General features: G+C 43.3%; 1 protein-coding gene across 4 annotated transcripts in view; it reads left to right on the top strand.

Annotated features, from left to right (window-relative positions):
• EXTL3 (exostosin like glycosyltransferase 3) overlaps positions 1-18,681 on the top strand; it is a 93,259-nt gene extending 74,578 nt beyond the window's left edge. For all 4 annotated transcript variants that reach the window (XM_007476508.3, XM_007476507.3, XM_007476509.3 and 1 more), the window contains exons 3-6: positions 2,758-2,885; positions 5,682-5,826; positions 9,959-10,087; positions 15,983-18,681. In XM_007476508.3, the coding sequence (XP_007476570.1) occupies positions 2,758-2,885; positions 5,682-5,826; positions 9,959-10,087; positions 15,983-16,192 (612 nt within the window). In that variant the 3' untranslated portion in view covers positions 16,193-18,681. The remainder of the gene's footprint in view (positions 1-2,757; positions 2,886-5,681; positions 5,827-9,958; positions 10,088-15,982) is intronic.
• Positions 18,682-18,962: the final 281 nt, after the last annotated feature.

Genomic DNA, 18,962 nt, shown 5'->3' with positions numbered 1-18,962 from the left:
ATTCTCATTCCTTAGGCATTTGGCCAACCACATGAATGGGTTGGGTGCCTCTTTGAAATGCTTTGGTTTTATTGCTAACAAGAGTTTAGAGCATATCAGACAGTAAATGATCTAAGCACTCAGCATCCCACCTTCAGCAATAATCCAGCTGTCCTTTAGATCCCAGTGTTGAACAAGATACAGTCAGAAAGTCACTTTGGGATCTTGACTTCATTCAGATGTCTTTGTGTAATTTGTTAGGTGGGAGATATTTTTTGCTGGTGCTGGGTTAGTTCTTGGCACACTTCCTGAGCAAGAATATACCCCCCCTTTTTTTTTTTTGGTATCCTAGCCTTCTGTGGGCTAATCCTTTTTATGCCTCTTTTAGCAACTAATGGTATAGGGTAGCCCAGAAGGTGACCTGGTGGAAGAGGGAGGTCAATCTAGAATATTAATTTTGTTGTAGCTATTTCACAAGGTTAAACCACATATAATGGATGTATCCACATGTCAATAATTAGTCATCAACCATGTTTTAATTTCTTCAATTCAATTTTTGTCTGCTTCAGGAACATGTGTATTTCAGATGTTGACAATATAGGAAAAGCTTTATAATGCCACCTCATTTTGTGCAGGAGAAGGAAGACTTAGACAGCTATTTTAAAAAAAAAGAACTTTAAAAAGTGTTTTAAATGCCTAATAAACTTAGCTTAACCAGTTGGCTATTTAGTTAAGCTATCTTTAGTTAAGGTACTGTCACAAAAATAAAATGGCCCTTCAAGGCCTTGAGAATTGAACTTGTAAAAACTTTCTGTTTATAGTTTTTCAGAATAATGTGGTTTCTAACTAGTTGGATTAGTTGGTTTATTATTAAGTTATATGAAGATAAAGTGAGCTACATAAGTGCTTAGAATTATCTCATTGCCACAGAATATGATCAGGAGAAACAGGGTAGGACACTACTTAATGTTACCGATTGTATTATAATAGACTTTTGGGGTATGCAGTAAATGTAAGAGAGGCATTGATAGAGCCTAGAATATAACTGAATTCATGTAACCCACAAACTATTTTATAATGAGTTTATTCTCTATATAATACTAAGTTGGGCATATTTTATGGGGAGAAATAAAGGCCTTTTGGAAGAACATTTGGGCTATAGTCCTTGGAGTAGGATTTTCTGATTATCTGAGAAACTTTTGCTGAGTGAACAATAGTCCTTGAAAAGAAGTTCCTTGTGTATGCTTTGAATGGCAATGGAATAAGCCTAATGGGAAAAAGCTGATGAAGTAGATGGGTAGGATCTTGACTGAGATTTTGTCTAGCTATATTGAGCCCAGGTGAAATTCAGAACCAGTTTTTCCTAATAGGGACAGTGGGCACTGCCTCATTTGTAAAAGCAGAATAGGCATGTAGTCACTAAGCTCTTTAAAATAAGAGAAAAATCAAACAGTGCAATCCAGGTGATTGAGATGGCGAAAGGGATTGAATATTGATTTAGCATATAGTGTCAATAAGAGTTTCTTGAACAAAGAAGATCTGGGTTGCTGTCTCAGCTCCCAACACTTGCTAGTCCAGGTAGCAAGTAGGTAAGTCTTTGAGCTATAGCCTTCTTGTCTGAAACATGAGGATAATATTTGGGCCACATACCTCATAGAGTATCCAGAGGAAAACACTTGGTAAATTATGAGATGTTATATAAACATGAGCTCCTTATTGTAGGTTAGTTAGAGGCTGCTTTCAGGAACATAAGCCTCTTAGCAAGCTCCATCAAAATATTGACCTTCTTTTACTATCCTAATATTGTACTAGTATAATAGTACTACAGTATTAGTCTAGAAATTCTTGGAAAGCTTCTTGAAGTTATTTATTTACTCCATATTAATTTCTTAATACATACAGTGAGTATAGCATCTAAGGCCCATGATGGCAATCCTGTGACACAGAGAGACCTCTCTGTGGGCATGCGCCGCCTGCCAGAGTTAGTTACTAAAAAGACAGGGACTCCACAGAGCTGCTCCCTTCACACCTCCCCACCCCTCTGCCCAGAAGCCCATTGGATGTACTTATTCCCTCCCCTGAGCAGAGCACATGGAGCACTCCCTTCATTTTCTCCCTCCCCTGCCTGAGGTAAGGCAGTAAGCCAGGGTGGGGTGGGGCTTGGCATGCAGTTTCTAAAAGGTTCACCATCACTATCCTAGGCTAAGTGGCCTATGTTAATTTTAGTAACAAAGACTATTCTGCCTTTTCTAACAACACTGAAATAATTTTCAAAATTGGGCATAAAGTGTCCCACGTTAAGAAAAATATGAATATCAAATTTGACACTGATTATATAGAGTTAGTTTTTAGATAGAAATGATTAATTTCCTAGGAATTGGTCTTAGGATAAAATAATCCTATGGATTGCCAAATCAAGCATTGTGACTTGTTACTCAAGAACTAGAACATCTAATCTGAACTCTGTACTCTCATCTTAAATGATTTTGGATTTTTTTTCCTGCTGTATAAAAATAATCCATGCCCTGGCTTGCTTCACAAAATAGATTAGCAAATAAAAATGAGATTATAGCCATAAAGATCAAAGCCTGCAAAACTGTTGAATTATAACAGCAATTTTCTTCTTAAGACTTGTGTATTAGTTTGTATAGATGGCAGTAAATTTCATTCTTTCATAAACTAAGTTATGTTTTCCTCTGGCATATGCTCTTCTTGGTTCCATATGCTACACAGACGGTATTCATCACAGTGCTTCCTGCTCTTTCCTCCTTCTTTTAGGTGGTCCGCACTGAGAAGAACAGCTTGAACAATCGCTTTTTACCCTGGAATGAAATTGAGACTGAGGCCATCCTATCCATTGATGATGATGCTCACCTCCGCCACGATGAAATCATGTTTGGGTTTCGGTGAGGGACTGCTTGGCATTTGAGCAGCAAGGAGCATATGACAAAATTCTAAGTCCTTTCCTGAAAGATTTAGGGCACATCCGGGTGTGGAACAAATATTCAAGGCTAAAATGAGGTCTTGGAGTCTGGGCACTCAACTTAAAGCCTTACCCCACTTATAGACCAACCTCAGGAAGGCAGTTCTTTACTGTGGAGAAATTTCTTCCCCAAAATGACCTCCCATGATCTTCCTAGCTCTAGGCCTCCTATCTTCCAAGTCCTTTTGCGTTTATATCATTTATTCATTTGCTAATTTAACAAATGTTTATTTAGCCTTTTTTTGTGACTGAAGAACTCTGTAAGACTGGAGAAACAAAGAATTAAGAATAAAATAATGGACAGTGGCTATCCTTAAAGGTAAAAGTGGTCCAGGAGTTCCATTGATAAATCAGGTTTCTGTCAAGTGAGAGATTAGCCTTCTACTTTTCCTTCAATTGCCTCTTAGTATCATTTTGAAGTAAGTGTTTATTCTTTCATCAGCCATGTTATGTCCTCCTACATTATGAAGTGTCCCAGCTGTACCAAGGCAGCAACTAGCCAGCTCTGCTTAGATAGTGTCCCACAGAGGATGAAAATGAAAGTGAGGTGTTTTTTTTTTCTGTATTTGGAAAAGAGGTCTTGGAATGATGGCTCCATGATGTGGTGTAGACCCTGCAGCAGGACTGAAGACAACAAAGCATATCCTGGGGGAAGAGGAGCCTGGGGTCATAAAGAGTTTCTAGCTCTTTCCTCAACCAAAAGAATACATGACTTAGGCAATTATTTTTCTTTTCCATCTTTAAAAAGATGCCTTTTTAAAAGGCTTCTGACATACCACACAAGACATTTGACCTTATATTAACCAAATGTAGGAATTGAGATATTTGGAAACAGAATCTCAGGTTATGAGATGCTGATTAGGTAACTTAAGTATGTCTGGTTTATAGTTAGCTCTGAACACTAAGCTCCTGCTTGAAGTTGAAATTGGCTGTAGCCACATTCATTTTTTCCTGACCTTTACCACCCTTTCTCTTTACACTCCCAATTGGCTTCCCAAATCAAACTATGTTCTGTTCTAAAAAAGGTGTATCCTGTCATGCTCCACCCAAAGTAATCAACAGAAGAGAAGGGAGGAGGACTTGGCACTTTTTAATTGCATGACTAGCATGCACCAACAACTTTTTCCCTGGCAAGAAAATTTTTTGGTCTGCCCTTGTATTCCGTCTCTTAACAATCTAACTTGTGCAGCCAAGTCCACAAGAATCATCTTTTGTAAAAGATGGAAATATGGAAGCCTATGGATAGGGTGAACTTGAGGGTTAATATGGGCTTGTGGGCTAGAAGGTAGGACTCTGGAAGTTCTTCTCTTGGATCTCGTTCTATTGACATTCTCTGGGCCTGGAACTTTAGAAGGCCTATCTCGGATGCTGATCTCCCCCATTCCACTGCCTGTGATGCATACTGGTATACCTTTTCCTCCAAAAGCAGGCAGTGAATATACTCTCTGGATGCCCCTTCTAAGGATTTAGTTACAGACAGGTTCCTTATTTTTTGTATTTTAAAGAGGTAAAAAAGCCTTATGAAGGTGTTTTATTTTTAGTTATATTGCTATCTGTCCCCACCAAATCTGTAGGAATCCAACTTGAGAAATGTGGAGTATACCTTCTTAAGAAAATTATTGTTGAAACTTTTACTGTTGATCACCCAACTGGCCAAATCTTGACAAGAAAAAGAGTGACTTTTATGGTTCTGGTCAGCAAGGCCAGTCTAACTCACTTGATCATTCATATTTTTCCATGTAGAGAAAGGTGGTCATTAAGGTCTTCTTTTAGGAAACTCTATACAGAATTTCACCATTCATAGAAGTGATACTGGAAAACAGTCTACCTTCCTTCAAAACTATTATAATATTTTAAAACCTCCATAAAACTATTAATAGAGAGTAGATTCTCTGATTTATCATTCGTATAGTAACAATTCTTTCCTAATGAATTGTCACAGGCTATCATTTCTCACAGCTGGCTCTTCCCATTTCTTTGTGACTACTTGGTTCATGGAGCCCTTTCATATGACTGAGAGCCCAGACAAATATTCTGTGACTTTCCACAATTCTTTACCCAGATGCCACAACAGATACATCCCTAAGAAGTGAGAGTCATGCTTCTACTCACACTCCCAAAAGTAGATCTGCCTGGCCTCTGACTCAAATCAGTATAGCCTTTTCTCAGGATGAGACCCTAATCTGTAGTTAGAATCACAATGCTACTAGAGATTTTTTTAAAAAAGAAAAATTCTATTTCTTTTGTCTTGCATTTAACGAATATCCTTTGTGAATACGCTTATGAATGATCTGTGTCACAGTCAGAGCTCTAGAGCTCAAAGGAACCTCAGAACTCATTTAGTCCAGTCCCCTCATTTTACAGATGAGGAAACTGAGACACAGGGAAGTTGCATCACTTGCCCAGGGTCACACATAAATTATTAAAAGAGAGAAGTGAACACAAGCTCTCTTGATTTACAGTCCATGCTCTTTCAGCTGTACTATGCTGCCTCTCTTAACTAGTTCAAATTAATTCTGTTCCATTGAGATCACATTATGAATTTGACACATCACAGACAAGGGTTAATGCAGCAAACTTAAGAGAAAGAAAGCAGGAAGTGTACAAGACTTAGAACATGGACTGGGTGAAAAATGTAGTGTGTGCCTGAAGCAATATTAAAATAACTTATGAACCTGTCAAGGCACTGAAATTTGATGCATGTGTACCTTTTTTATAGGGTATGGAGAGAAGCTCGAGATCGCATTGTGGGTTTTCCTGGGCGATACCATGCTTGGGATGTCCAGCATCAGTCTTGGCTCTATAATTCCAATTATTCCTGTGAGCTCTCCATGGTGCTGACAGGTGCTGCCTTCTTTCACAAGGTAAGGAAAAGCATATTGATTATGAGGAAACCAACTGGGAGCTGTCTCTGCAGAGTTGAATATTTTTACTGAGCTAATAACTCTCCTTGCCACTCATCTCAGAAATAAACTTTACCTATTTTAATCAGAGTGATCCCAAAGAAGAATTCTATCTAGAAATCAAAAGAACCAATAGCAGAAAACAGGGATTACATTGTAAAGTGATGGTTGTCTATACAGTATGTTTTGAGGGTCTCTTGGAAGGGTCCCCTGTTCAAACATGTCTCTTTTATTGCTTGATATAATTGTTCCTCTTAGAAATCAATTCCTTTGGATCCTGAGAGCTTTTTTCTTTCCCTTGTTAAAATGAAAACACACATGGGAAGTGTAACACTGGAAACTATTATGTAATGACATCTTATCACACGATTAATTGATACCTCTTTGAGCTCTGGCAATGCCTAGGAGGGCAGAGATACTGAAAAAAAGAAAAGAGAAGGTGCTAAAAGACAAGCTGTTTTGTCTGGGTGAGAAATGAAATGAAATTTTTTGCTTAAATTTTATGAAAAAGAAAAATAGGGAAATTCCCAAGTTGTTTTTTGAAGCGGACAGATTGAAAGAACAAGATGAGGAGAAAGTTGATTTAGACTTAATTCTAAATCTCATCATGGGGACTAAAAGTAGATAAATTGTTAGAATACAAATAGTATATTCTCAGAAATTTAAACTGTTTATTCTATAGGCAATCACTAGTGGAATTCCATAAACAAGAAGGGTTCCAGAGGGATCCTTGAGAACCTTACACTGAAGGGGTTTATTTCTGTATGAGGCAAACTGGTGGAATCCATAATAACCTGATAGGATCACTGAACAAAAGGCCATATGTTAGGAGAAATCATATCTAAAATCAGATGTGTGGGGTTTTTTTTGTGGTATACAAATAAGTATGTGATCAAAGAGGGGCCAGCAAATATAATTTAGTCTTTTAAAAACCTTTGATAAAGTTCCAATTAATACCAAAGGTTATTTTTTAAAAGATAGCATGGAATTACTTTGTTCAGGGTATTGATTTATAGATAGCAAACAAAGGTAGGTCCTTATATAGATGGAGAAGTATCTAGTAGACAATTACTGAGATCCATTAAAAAATTTTATTTATATATTTCATTTTGTTTTTATCTCTAAATATATCTCTCCCCTCCTAGGGAGCCATCCATTATAACAAAGAATAAGAAGGAGAGAAAGAAAGAAAATTATCATGCAAAACTAACCAACCTATTAACCAGGTTTAATAGTATATATGTTACTACCCATACCCATAGTCTATACACTTTAATAAATAAGGGAGAGGGTTGTTTTCTTTTTGCTTCAGGACCAAGCTGGATCATTATACAGTTTTCATTTTTCTTAAAAAATTGAATTATTTCCCATATATATGTATGTATTTATACATATATATGTATCCTTCCCCACCTAAAAAGTCTTTTCTTATAAAAAGAATAAAAAATAGAGAAAAGAAAAGCAGGTCAGCAAAACTTATCAATATATCTACAAGGTTCCCGTATTCCATGGCTATGATATTTCAGAAATCCATTCTTAGCTTGGTTATTAGAATTATAAAGTGTTTATTTAGTTTTTGCTTTTTATGGATGTTATTTTTTCCATTTACATTATTGTCACTGAATATATTGTTTTCTTGGTTCTGCTGACTTTACCATGCATGATTTCAAAAAAATCTTTCCATGCTCCTCTGAATTCATGTTCAAAGTTTCTTTTTTAAAAAAATTAGAAATTTTTCTTTTCGGTTCTAAATTCTTCCTCTCCCTTTCCCCCTTCCCTCACCGACTGAGAAGGCAAGAAATATGATACCCATTATACATATGAAGTCATACAAAATATATTTCCACTTTAGCCATGTTGTAGGGGGAAAAAAGCAAGAAAAGTAAATAAAGTAGGAAAAAATGCTTCAATCTGTTTTCAGAGTCCATTGATTCTCTTTGTGGAGGAGGAGAGCATTTTTTGTCATGAGTCTTTTGGAATTATAATGGATTATTGTATTGATCAGAATAGCTAAGTCTTTTATTGTTGATTGGCACTGCAATATCACTATTACTTTTTATGCAGTTTTCTCCCAGCTCTGCTCCTTTTATTTTGCATCAACTCATATATGTTTTTCCAGATTTTTCTGAAACAATCCCCATTAATCTTTCTTAGAGCACAACAGTATTCCATCACATTCATGTAATACCACTTGTTTAGCCATTCCTCAGTTGATGGGCATTTCCTCAGTTTCCAGTTCTTTGCTATCCCCAAAAGAACTTTTTTGGAAACTCTACATGAAGCCCTTCTTGAGCAATGGAAAACACAAAGCTGATGAAGACCAAGTGTAGGAAGATCTCATGAGGCTTTGGGGGTAGGTGGAGAAGTGATGTACAAGTTTCATTTGGGGCCTGTGAAAAACATGAATTATATTTATAGGATTAGGCACTCTAACTTAAAATCTATGACTCAGAGAAAGAGCTTGGAGTTATTATTGACTGTTCTCAGAAGAGATTTATTTGCCAAGTGTGTGCTGCTCAGACCAAAAAGGCCAGTAAAATCATCAGGAAGGGTATAAGACACAAAACACCAACGTAGCCTACACTTCTACAAAAGTTTCAAACAGTATCTTAAGTTACCATAGTTTAGGCAGGTTTCATCAATTCTGGAGATGAAATAGAAAGAGAGCCAGAAAGGGAATTAAAAGTTTAGGACTTCTAAAATCTTGAAAGATGGAGACCTAGAAGAGATTTGATGCAATTTTATACAGTTTAGAAAAGGTGATTTCAGAGTTACCCATCTAATTCCACTATTCTAAAGCTCATGGAGGTTACTGCCTTTTGGTATCAACTAGTCTGCTTTCAGAACTTATTATCTGAAGGTGATATGATATGATTAAAAATGTAAATTGATTACAAAAAGTTTAATAACTTCACAGATGACAAATTCATATTTAGCTCCTAGGCAATGTTTCATATTTTTGGTGGCATTCCTGTTCTTTTGAAGTTGGAATCAGGAAAGGAGACCATATTTCTTCATAATATATCCCAGTTACTGGTAGACACAGGTGGCCTAAATGGATGATGAATCTGACCCAGATCTGATTCTGAGATAGGTCTGATTCTAAGAATTTGAAATTCCTGCAGAGAAAAGTACCTAAGCAAGCTCTTATTAAGTAGAAGACACAAGCAATCCAAATTCTTAGATTCTTTTCTTAGCTCCACCATTGACTCATTTAGAGACCCTGCGCTTGGGTTCAAAGGGTCAACTGTACAAATGCCATAATGGGAAGATTTGGTTTAATACAGATGCAGTTACCTGGGGATGCTAGTTGATTACAAAAAAGATATGGTTGTGAAAGGAAATTAATGTAATCTTCATATACTGTATTGCAATCTCAGTAATCCCTTTCTAAACTTTATATCACGGTTCTCCACCCCCTCCATCCTGTAGGGTGCTTTGCCAGCCATAAGTACTTATTAAATGTCTGTTGAATGGAATTGCATCAAAGCATAATGTAAAAATCAAAGGGAGTTGGTAATCTCAGTGAACTTGGTTTTGATCAGACATAAGAACAGGGTATTGTAACCTGGCATCTGATTAGATAGGTATATAGGTAGAGAGCTTTATAAACATAATTATTTTTCTTTATAATGCTATATAATGCTAAATATTTTATACATCTAAAAACATTATTTTGAGAAAGAGTCCGTAGGCTTCACCAGACTTCCAGTGGGGAGAGGAGGTCCCTAACCCATACAGAAGATTAAGGATGCTAGACTTAGAGCATCATGTTGGGTTCCAAATGCCATATTTTATTAGTGACATTAACAAAAATGAAACCTATCTAGAGGAGGGTGATATGGTTGGTGAAGGGTCTATATACCCTGTCATGAGAATAATTAAAGGAATTCAATGGGTGTGACTAATTTTTGCACTATTGTTTAATTATTTTTCCTTAACTTTTCTTGTATACATTTCCTCTACGTAGACAATAAGCTTCTTGAAGGCAGAGATCCTCATATATTTTTAGTGTACATAAAAATAATGTGTGTAATCTAAAATGTTGGATAGTCTCTGATAGGATCTCTGTCTTTGATTTGTTCCCCAACAGTATTATGCCTACCTGTATTCCTATGTGATGCCTCAGGCCATCCGGGACATGGTGGATGAATACATCAACTGCGAGGATATCGCCATGAACTTCCTTGTCTCCCATATCACTCGGAAACCCCCCATTAAGGTGAGGATCCTTGAAGAGTGAGAGGAGATGGAGTTTGGAATTATAGTTCAGTCCACTCTTTCAAAAAGCACTCACCACAGCTGGTTGCCATTTTTTTATCTGGCCAGTGATAGGGAATATTGACTTTAAATTCTATATCGAATGAGAGGAGAGGAGGCGAGGGCTGTGAGAGAGCGATTGGGGAAGTCGTTGTCACTGATCTTCTGCCTGTCCAAAGTGGGAGCATCTGCCTCTCCCTTACCTCAGAGAGAGACGATTGTATATCCTCCATGGAAAACTGATCCTTGGATGGCTTGTTAATCCGTTCCCCTGTCCCTGAGGGACTTCCCCCATTTCCTTGATTTCCTCACCACTATTGAGAAGCATGGATTTTTTTGCCTAACCATAATATTTGATGTTTGTGATGGTGCCTTAAAGTTTGCCCCACACTCCACACATCATCTAATTTGACCTTGTCAGTGGGTCTATGGGGTAGGGAGGCCAGGCATTATTATATGCCAGGGATCTGTGGCTCTGAGGGAGAGCTAGTAAATGTGGGGGGGCTTTACGCTCACCTCCTCTGGCCTCTGCACCTGGGTTCTCTACGCTCCCCAGCAGCCTCTTGGATTTCCTTCTCTTCCTCCTCAGTGCACCCCAGGAGGTGTCAGTGCTCAAACTCTCCCCGACTGGTCCGAGAAGTCCTCAGAGGTTCTGACAGGGCAAAGGTGGCAGCAGGCAGGGGCAGCTTATGCACAGGTCAGCAAGGACAGCCATGTTCTTGGACTTCTCCATATTCCCTTTATCAGTCTTGGCATCAGCAGCTGCTCCCCTGCATCGTTTCCCATCCTCTTAAACTATCTCCCATTCCAGTCATAAAACTTTGCTATTGGAGGTAATTCAAAGATGGGATGGCATCCTACTAACGTGCAGAGGGCACCCAGGCACAGGATTTAAAGAGGCTCCATTCAGTTTGGGGTGGCTTTACTCCAAAAGCAATGCGAGATCCTGTCGATGAGCCCACCTCCTCTACATGGGGTTCTGCAGGGATTGGATGAGTCCCATAACCTGGCTTTGGGGGAAGGAGATGAGGAGCTTGAGCTGGTAGCCTGAAGGCATTTCACAGAAGGAGATGACTGACTGTTTTTAAGATCTTGGGAGAGTGAGACAATTTCTTTTGACGCAGCCTCTTTGTAACTCTAATAACTGCTCTTTTCTTTTAACATGACCTTTTTTCCTTTTATTGGCTATTGCATTGGACTCCCCAAGCATTAGCTTGTTAGCCTTGTAGCTTGCCACTCACTGGCCACTGACATTCAGATGATCCCATCTTCCCCATTTGCCATGCAGCTGCTGAATTGGATTGCTGGAGTCTTGGGCAATCTTGTAGACAATAAGAGGCTTTGGGGTAGTGGAAGCTCCAGGCTCCTTATTCATTAATGAAACTAGGCCCAAGTCAGTTGGCTCTGAATATTCCTTTCCAGAGTGCCACGCTTACCTAAGAATTCCCAATGATCATGTCTTTGAGTTAGGTGTTACAGATTACTGTGGAGTCTATGATCTCTTCCTCCTCAGCTTTTCTAATCTGGATTTTTGCCCCCAATTAACTCTCTTCTTTACCTAGTTGCTTTCCTATTATATTGCTTGTTTTCCTTGTTGTTATGTCAAGAGCAAATGACCTCGGGTATGTGGGCACTCCTTCCCATGCAGATTACAATCTCTCTGTAGCTTGTAGAGAGTTCCCTGCAACTCAGAGAAGTTAGAGAAAGACTAAATACCTGATCTCCTCACTAGGGCAGAAAATGCAGCAGATTTATCAGTTCTTTGTCTACTTTTTTATCAAGATTGTGCATCCATTTATTCCAAAGCAGCAAAGTAGCACAGTGGCTAGTCCTTGAAACTTGGAATCAGGGCATACTTGAATTAAAATCTGGCCTCAGACACTTATTGGCTTTGTTACCCATGGCAAATCCTGGTTGGCCTCAGTTTCCCTATCTATTAAATGGGGATAATAATAGCATCTATCTCGTAAGATCATTGTGAGGATAAAATGAGGTAATGTTTATAAAATAGGTCACAAACCTTTAAACACTGTGTGCTCTGTCTTCGTTCAAATTATTAGTGCCTTTAATGAAATGATATGTATAAATATCACGTATATTACATTTCCAAGAGTGAACCCAAGCTAAGTCAGTATTTCCTTATGCTAATATACATATAGGACTGAATCTGAAGACTGGTGCTAAGCTAACAAATGATTATTTTCTACTTATTTATAAGCAGAATGTGGATTTATAATTATGACATAATTATAATTTATAACTGTGTTCATTAGCATTGGTGTTAGATTCAGTAATGGAGCAGAATTTCTAGGCAAAAGGAGTTCAGTTCTCTGCCTGGGTCAGACTGAGCAAGAAGAGGTTGGGTTTGGTGCAGTTGGTCCACTCATGGTTGAGTCCTTCCCTGAGCTTGAGAAACCCCTGACAGGGGTGCACTTGGACTCCCCCATTCTGTGGACTTCTGTGTTCTCACCATGACTCACTCCCCTAACCTTCATTCTTCAGTTTTTTTCTCTCTTTTCAAATGAAAATGGTGATTTTTGTTTTTGCAGCCCTGCCCTGGTACATAGACTCAGATTCATGACTGTGCCACTTGTATTGGCAATTAGTAACTGTTCCATGTTTAGCTATGATGTAAATGGATGTGCATATATGTGTCATGCCTGAATCTGTCAGCTGGCTCACATAATGAGTTTGTCTCTCATGACTCCACATTGTTGAGGTGACTGACATTTGGTTTCTTGTGCATTGTCAAATTCTTTCCTTTGAAAAGTGAAGATTCCAAAGTGTAGAGATGGCCCTGAGGTGGCCAAGTGAAGAGTAGCCTTTCACTTTTTGCTTTGTTTAGAGGCAAAGATCTTTCCTGGAAAGATAATGAAATGACTGGTATAATATTGCTGCCTTTTTCTTTACATCACTAATTCCTGAGCTTTGTCCACTTACAAACACTCCAGGAACATTTTACAAATAGGTTAAAAGATAATGACTCACCAAGCTTTTTAGTGACATAATATCTTGACCCAGGGTTTGGCCCAAAGTATGGATGAACATCACTTGGGTTTTCTTTCTTGTTAAAAAAAAAAAAGATTAATTCACAATTCACTTTATTGTCTGAATATAAGAATTGAGCAAATTCCGTTAATTATCATCAATAATATTGGTCCACATCAAAAGTAAAATATCCAAAGAAATTTAAGTATTTAAAGTGAAAACAAATTAGTTAAAATGGATGAGAATTAATCTTTTTTTTTTTTAATAATTGCATGACAGTCATGAAAGCAGAAGAGGAAAAAGAAGAAAGGAGTTTGTGGTAAAGGCTCCTGAAGCCTCCCCATGACAGTAAACACAATCTAGTGAAGGAGCTTTCATCCAGCAGCTACCACTGCTGAGTCATAGTCTTAAAAATCAGTGTGACCCACCAAATTGCAAGATTTGTCACGATCCATCCATGCCTGTTTGTCACCAGCCTCCAGTGCATGGCCGTGTTTGCATGCTCAGGCTGGCCTCCCAGCAGCCCTCAGAGTGGGAGGGGGGTCTCTCCCTGATGTAGAGAGAGAGAAATGGGGGTAAAGAGAGTACGAATTGAGATTTTAAAGATGAGTAAATTGAGTAACTTGCCAAAGGTGTGCCTTTGTTTTTCACTAGACTGTGATTGCCTCACTATAAGGCGCTCCGAGCAGGAGCCCCCGCTGCCTAAGAGCAGTGAGCCCGCTCTGCAGCCTGGGCTTAGCTCCTGGGAAATGCTTCTACTCCCTTCTTCTGTCTTAGAATCAGTACAGGTAGGCAGAAGAGCAGTAGGGGCTAGGCACGAGGGGTTAATAAGCGCCTTGCCCGGAGCCGATGAGCAAGGCAGCTCCTGGTAAACGACGGACCGCACTAGGACCCGCACTCGGGCCTTTTGCCTCTCCTCAGGGCCGGGTACCCGCTAAGTTCTCAGCCTAGTTCTCTTGGCACAACTCTCTTCCTCTCATCACGATAAAACGGTCCCTACATCAGACGTTTCACAGCTGAGCTGTCCTCCTCCTGCTTCTTTCCCATTCACTTCCATCTTGGGGGATTTCATCTTCCACTTTATGCCCCTAATGACTCCGTTGCTGCAGTGGCTACCTCCGTTGTCCTTTCATTAAGGCCTCCGGAATGAATAACTCATGAGGGCCCCATTCAGGAGGGGGATCAGATGACCTCAGGCAGAAGCCTGAATGAGCCGGGGATGACTTGATCTGGGACTTAGGGTGGTTTGTGGTGGAAGAAGAGCTTCATGGACCGGCCACACCTCGTCTGCCTGGCGTCCACCGTGACTTTTACGAGCCATTGTTAAGCTAGGTAGCCCGGCGTTTCCTGGAAACTGTCCATGATGAGCCCAGAATCTCCCGGGAAAAGGCCTCCTTGAGAGCTGTTTGTGCCTGGTGGGGGGGGCTTCTGCCTGTGGTTCAGCGCTGGCTCTCCAGGCAGAGGGGGAAATGCAGGGACGCTGCTCTTATCTGAAGGCCCGACTTCCTGTTCTAACTGAGAAGAGATCTGCAGGGGAGCCGGTGAAAACACCCACAGCCCCCCGTTGGCACGAGCCAGAGGATCTCACGTCACTGCCAAGGCGGCCGTGGTGGGCACCGTGGAATTGCACACCAGAAGTGAGTGGCTGGGTTTGTGCCCTGGGAGCAGGCCCTCCGGACGGCGTCTCCCCGACTAAGGAAAAGTGACACTGTCGGCTCACGTTCACTGAGCGCTTTTTAGCTTTGTGAAGACAAGATGGGCCGATGCTTTGTCGCTGAAGTGTCGTATACGTGTAAGCCATGTTCATGGTTGTCGTCCCAGTCAGTTTCCGTGATCTCAATACTGGATGAGTTAAGGACGTTGTCATTTTATGGATAAAGAAAGAAACGGAGGCTAGCCAAGCGAACAGTGTGCAAAGCAGCCGGAGAGCCTTGGGTTCTAATCCGGATCTTTCCCTGAGTCCCTCAGAAATGGATGTTGCCCATCTGTAGAACGGAGAGGATAATTGCAGCAGCTCCCCCCTGAGGTCACTGGCAGGAAGGAGCTTTGAAAGGACCTCCCAAGTGCTCTGGGGCAGCAGGCCCCTCCTCTGTGGGCTGTTATTTTTTTATTTTTATTTTTTTTTAATAAACCCTTACCTTCCATCTTGGAGTCTTGGAGTCAACACTGTGTATTGATTCCAAGGCAGAAGAGAGGTAAGGGCTAGGCAATGGGGGTTAAATGACTTGCCCAGGGTCACGCAGCTGGGAAGTGTCTGAGGCCAGATTTGAACCTAGGACCTCCCATCTCTAGGCCTGGCTCTCCATCCACTGAGCCACCCAGTTGCCCCCTCTGTGGGCTGTTTTTAATGAGGTGTCTTAATGAGGGCACTGAGGGAGCCTCTTGGGTGTGCAGGCAGGGCTACCCTCCTGGGACTTGGCAGAGGCAGGCTTTGAACTCCCTCAAACCCCGGGGCCAGCGCTGTCCTATCTAGACAAGGTGGGAGCTGCCTCCCAAATAGTCATTAGCCAGACAACCAGTCAGCGATTTACCCAGCACCCACTGCGTGCAGGTCACTGCGAGGCACTAGATTAGCAAGTGATCCCCCCAGGGTGCAGGGGCAGCACGCCTGGCCCTGGCTCTGGGGTTCTCTGTGTCACCAGGAAGCAGCGCTGACCCACGCTGTGTGGGTCTGCCTGGCCGGCCACGTCCGGGAGCTCCCGTCTGGTTGCCCAGATGCCCCCGGGGAGGCGAAGAGCATTGTAAGAACACCAGATCAGCTGGAGGACCAGAAGAGTCACTCAGCTGGCTCCGGATGGGCCGGAGGAGCCCCCCCCTTGGGGCGTTGCAATGTAAACTGAAGTTGGTGCTCTTTTCTTTCTGCCCCCAGGTGACGTCGCGGTGGACATTCCGATGCCCGGGGTGCCCTCAGGCCTTGTCCCACGATGACTCGCACTTCCACGAACGGCACAAGTGCATCAACTTCTTCGTCAAGGTGTACGGCTACATGCCCCTGCTGTACACACAGTTCAGGGTGGACTCCGTCCTCTTCAAGACCCGCCTGCCCCATGACAAGACCAAGTGCTTCAAGTTCATTTAGAGGCAACTCGGGGTTGGCGATCAGATTGTGTGGAGTGGAGGAGATGGCACTTGTGGGCCAGAAGGGTAGGAGGCCTCGTGGACGGCCACCCGCGGGTGGTCCAGGCTGGCCACTGCCGAGGAAGGGGGCTGGCAAGGCTGGGAGGGAACATCGGCCTTCGGTCCTGAGGCCCGCCCTGCCCAGGCACAAGCCAGTTCTGGCTTGCTCCAGCTAGAGCTTTGGCCAAGAGTGCCAGAGCTCTGGCCACCAGACTCTCGATAGCTTACACTGAGGACCGCGGCCACTCGGGACAGGCGCTCACTGAGTACATTAGCCCAGGACAACTGGTTTGTGGTTTTATTATAATAATAATACCTGTTATTATTATTTAAAGAGAAAGTGTTTCAGGTGTGCCTCCCAAGGCTTTTATATACATACATGTATGTTTGCACACACACACACACACACACACATCTTTGGGGGCTGAATTTTTTGCCTGTCTCCTGCGTGAGAAATGGCAGGCTTCAGAGGCCACCTCTTCTTTAGGGGGATGGAGGCGGCTCCCAGCCTCCTTTCCTCTCTCCCCACCTCAGGCATCGTCCCGGGGTGTCTGTGTTGAAACAAGTCAGGGAACGGGGCTTTCCTCGTCCCAGCCCGCGCCCAGGCCCATCGCCACCCTCCCATTTCCCTCTCCTTCCACTTTCTAAGCCAAGCCTGACTCTGGGGGAGGAGCGGCAGCCGGCAGCCCAGGGCGGCCAACATCTTCCTCCTGCCTCAGCGTCTCGCACCTCTTACGGTTGGCTGTTGTCTGTTGCCTTCAGGATCCCCGCAGCGTTTTTGGGTAAGAGAAAGGGAACCGCGCTCGTTTCAGCGCCCCGGGGGCATCTGAAGAGGTGGAGGGCGCCCCACCAGCCTGAGTGGGCCTCCGTCTGTGCCCCGGCTGGCCGGGGTGTCCCAAAGCGAGATGCGGGGCTCCTGCCCTGGGAAACGGGGCTTCCTTTCGTTGGATGGATTGTTGGTGAGCTGGCCTTTGATCATTCAATAATTTTCATTCTAGAGAATCTGAAGGAAGCCCAGGCATTTCCAGGGCTCAGGAGCTGGGCAGGTGCTCTAAGGAGGAAAGGGAACTTTCTGGATCAGCTGGAGATCCGAGGGCTGCCTTATTCCTCACCCGCCCCCCTCCCTGTCTTCCTCAGGTTTTCCCAAGTAGTCATGTAGACCCTCATTACTACCACCAGCCCTCACGTTCAGAGCTGGGCACAGTTTCTTAGGGATTCCCCTTGTTCCATCGCACACTAGATCCAGACCTAAGAAGCTCCATGGGGCCCCACCCTCCAGTCATGCACTTGCCTTAAACTAGCTCCCCGCGCCCCTCCCCCCAGCTCCCTCCCTCCGCGCACCTGCCCTTGCTGTAACTCCCCAAGTGTCTTCCTGAAGCCGGGGCGCTCTTTCTCCCTCTCTGCGGCCTTCCCCCACATAGGCCTGGGCCCTTGGCTTCAGGCAGCTCTTCAGAGGCATCTGGGGACCAGGGCACCCGAGAGCCATCCTTCCGTTGCAGACGCCCCGTTTCCTCTTTCCCCAGTTTCTTACGTTAATCCTCGCAGCAGCGGCCTTCCTGCTCTGGGAGAGCCGGAGAAGGTGGCATTTTGAGTAGCGTCGTAGGCGGCTGCTGCCACTTTCTTTTACTGTGAGGGGCTGCTTTTTAACAAGGAAGGAACCCCCCGGCTCGGCCCGTTAGGCTTGCCTTAAAGAGAGACGGTTGTAAACACTGCCCGGACTCCGGGGCGGCCCTCATGGGTTCTGGGCATCAGGGCTCCCACAAGAACTTTTCTTGTTGCCCTTTTTGGGAGTGGGAGGAGGGAGGAGGGAGGGGTAGGACAAGGCAGGAAAGAAAGGGCCGCTGACGCAGTCCAGTGGGGAAAGAGGAGACCTTCTGCCCGACTTGACAAAATGGATCAACTCTGGCATGGTGGGTGGCTTCAGACTTCACTTTGGGGGGAAGAGACTCGAGTTGGAAAAGTATTCCGTGTAGAAGCTCAATTGGTCTTGGGAAATCCCAGCATCATTTGCATCTACTCTACCCATTTTACCTAAAGGGAGGAAGCCCCGGGCTCTGCTCCCCAGGAAGAGCATCTTTTTTTTCCCCTGGCCTGTGCCTCGGGGCCCAGAAACGCCCTCAGTATTTCATTGGCAAGTTTGCTTCCCGGCCCATGGGAGCACCCCAACCTGGGCTGTGTCATCCTCCCCAGCCTCGTCCCCAGCTCTCAGTTCTCCTTGTAATGATTCTCCATTCCGTGGGCTAATCACCGAGCTTCCCTCCGAGGTCTGCTTAAGGAGGGCACGGGTCCTCTCTGCGGCCTCCCCCTCACACGAGCTGCTCCTGGTTTGAAAGAACGCTTTGAAAGGGAGAGGGGGACCCCTCTTCCAGACACACCCCCCCACCATCATGAGCACAACGATCCTATGTTGGATTTTATAAAAGGACAAAATAAATGGAGAATTTAATTCAAGTAGCTCGGGAGTTGTGTATGATTTGCCTCAGAAGAGAAACAAGTGTGTTCCCATCTGGGGTCTGTCCCACATCCTGAGAAAACTTGAGTGGCTGCTCCCAGGCCCCTGGTGCAGAGGAGAGCCAGGGCGGGATTGCAAACTATCTCCAACCTATTTTGGTTTCATTCGCCATGTGTGACCCGAAGGCGGGGGGTGGGGGGTGGTGGGGGGTGGTGGGGCTAGGAGGGGGTACCGAAGCACCTGGGTGCATCCGCTTGTGGGGTCACTTCTGGATTGAGTG

The sequence above is a fragment of the Monodelphis domestica genome, chromosome 1 (genome assembly GCF_027887165.1).
Source record: "Monodelphis domestica isolate mMonDom1 chromosome 1, mMonDom1.pri, whole genome shotgun sequence".
Classification (NCBI taxonomy): domain Eukaryota; kingdom Metazoa; phylum Chordata; class Mammalia; order Didelphimorphia; family Didelphidae; genus Monodelphis; species Monodelphis domestica.
The sequence above is the reverse complement of the archived record's forward strand: the minus strand, read 5'-3'. Positions and strand labels throughout refer to the sequence as shown.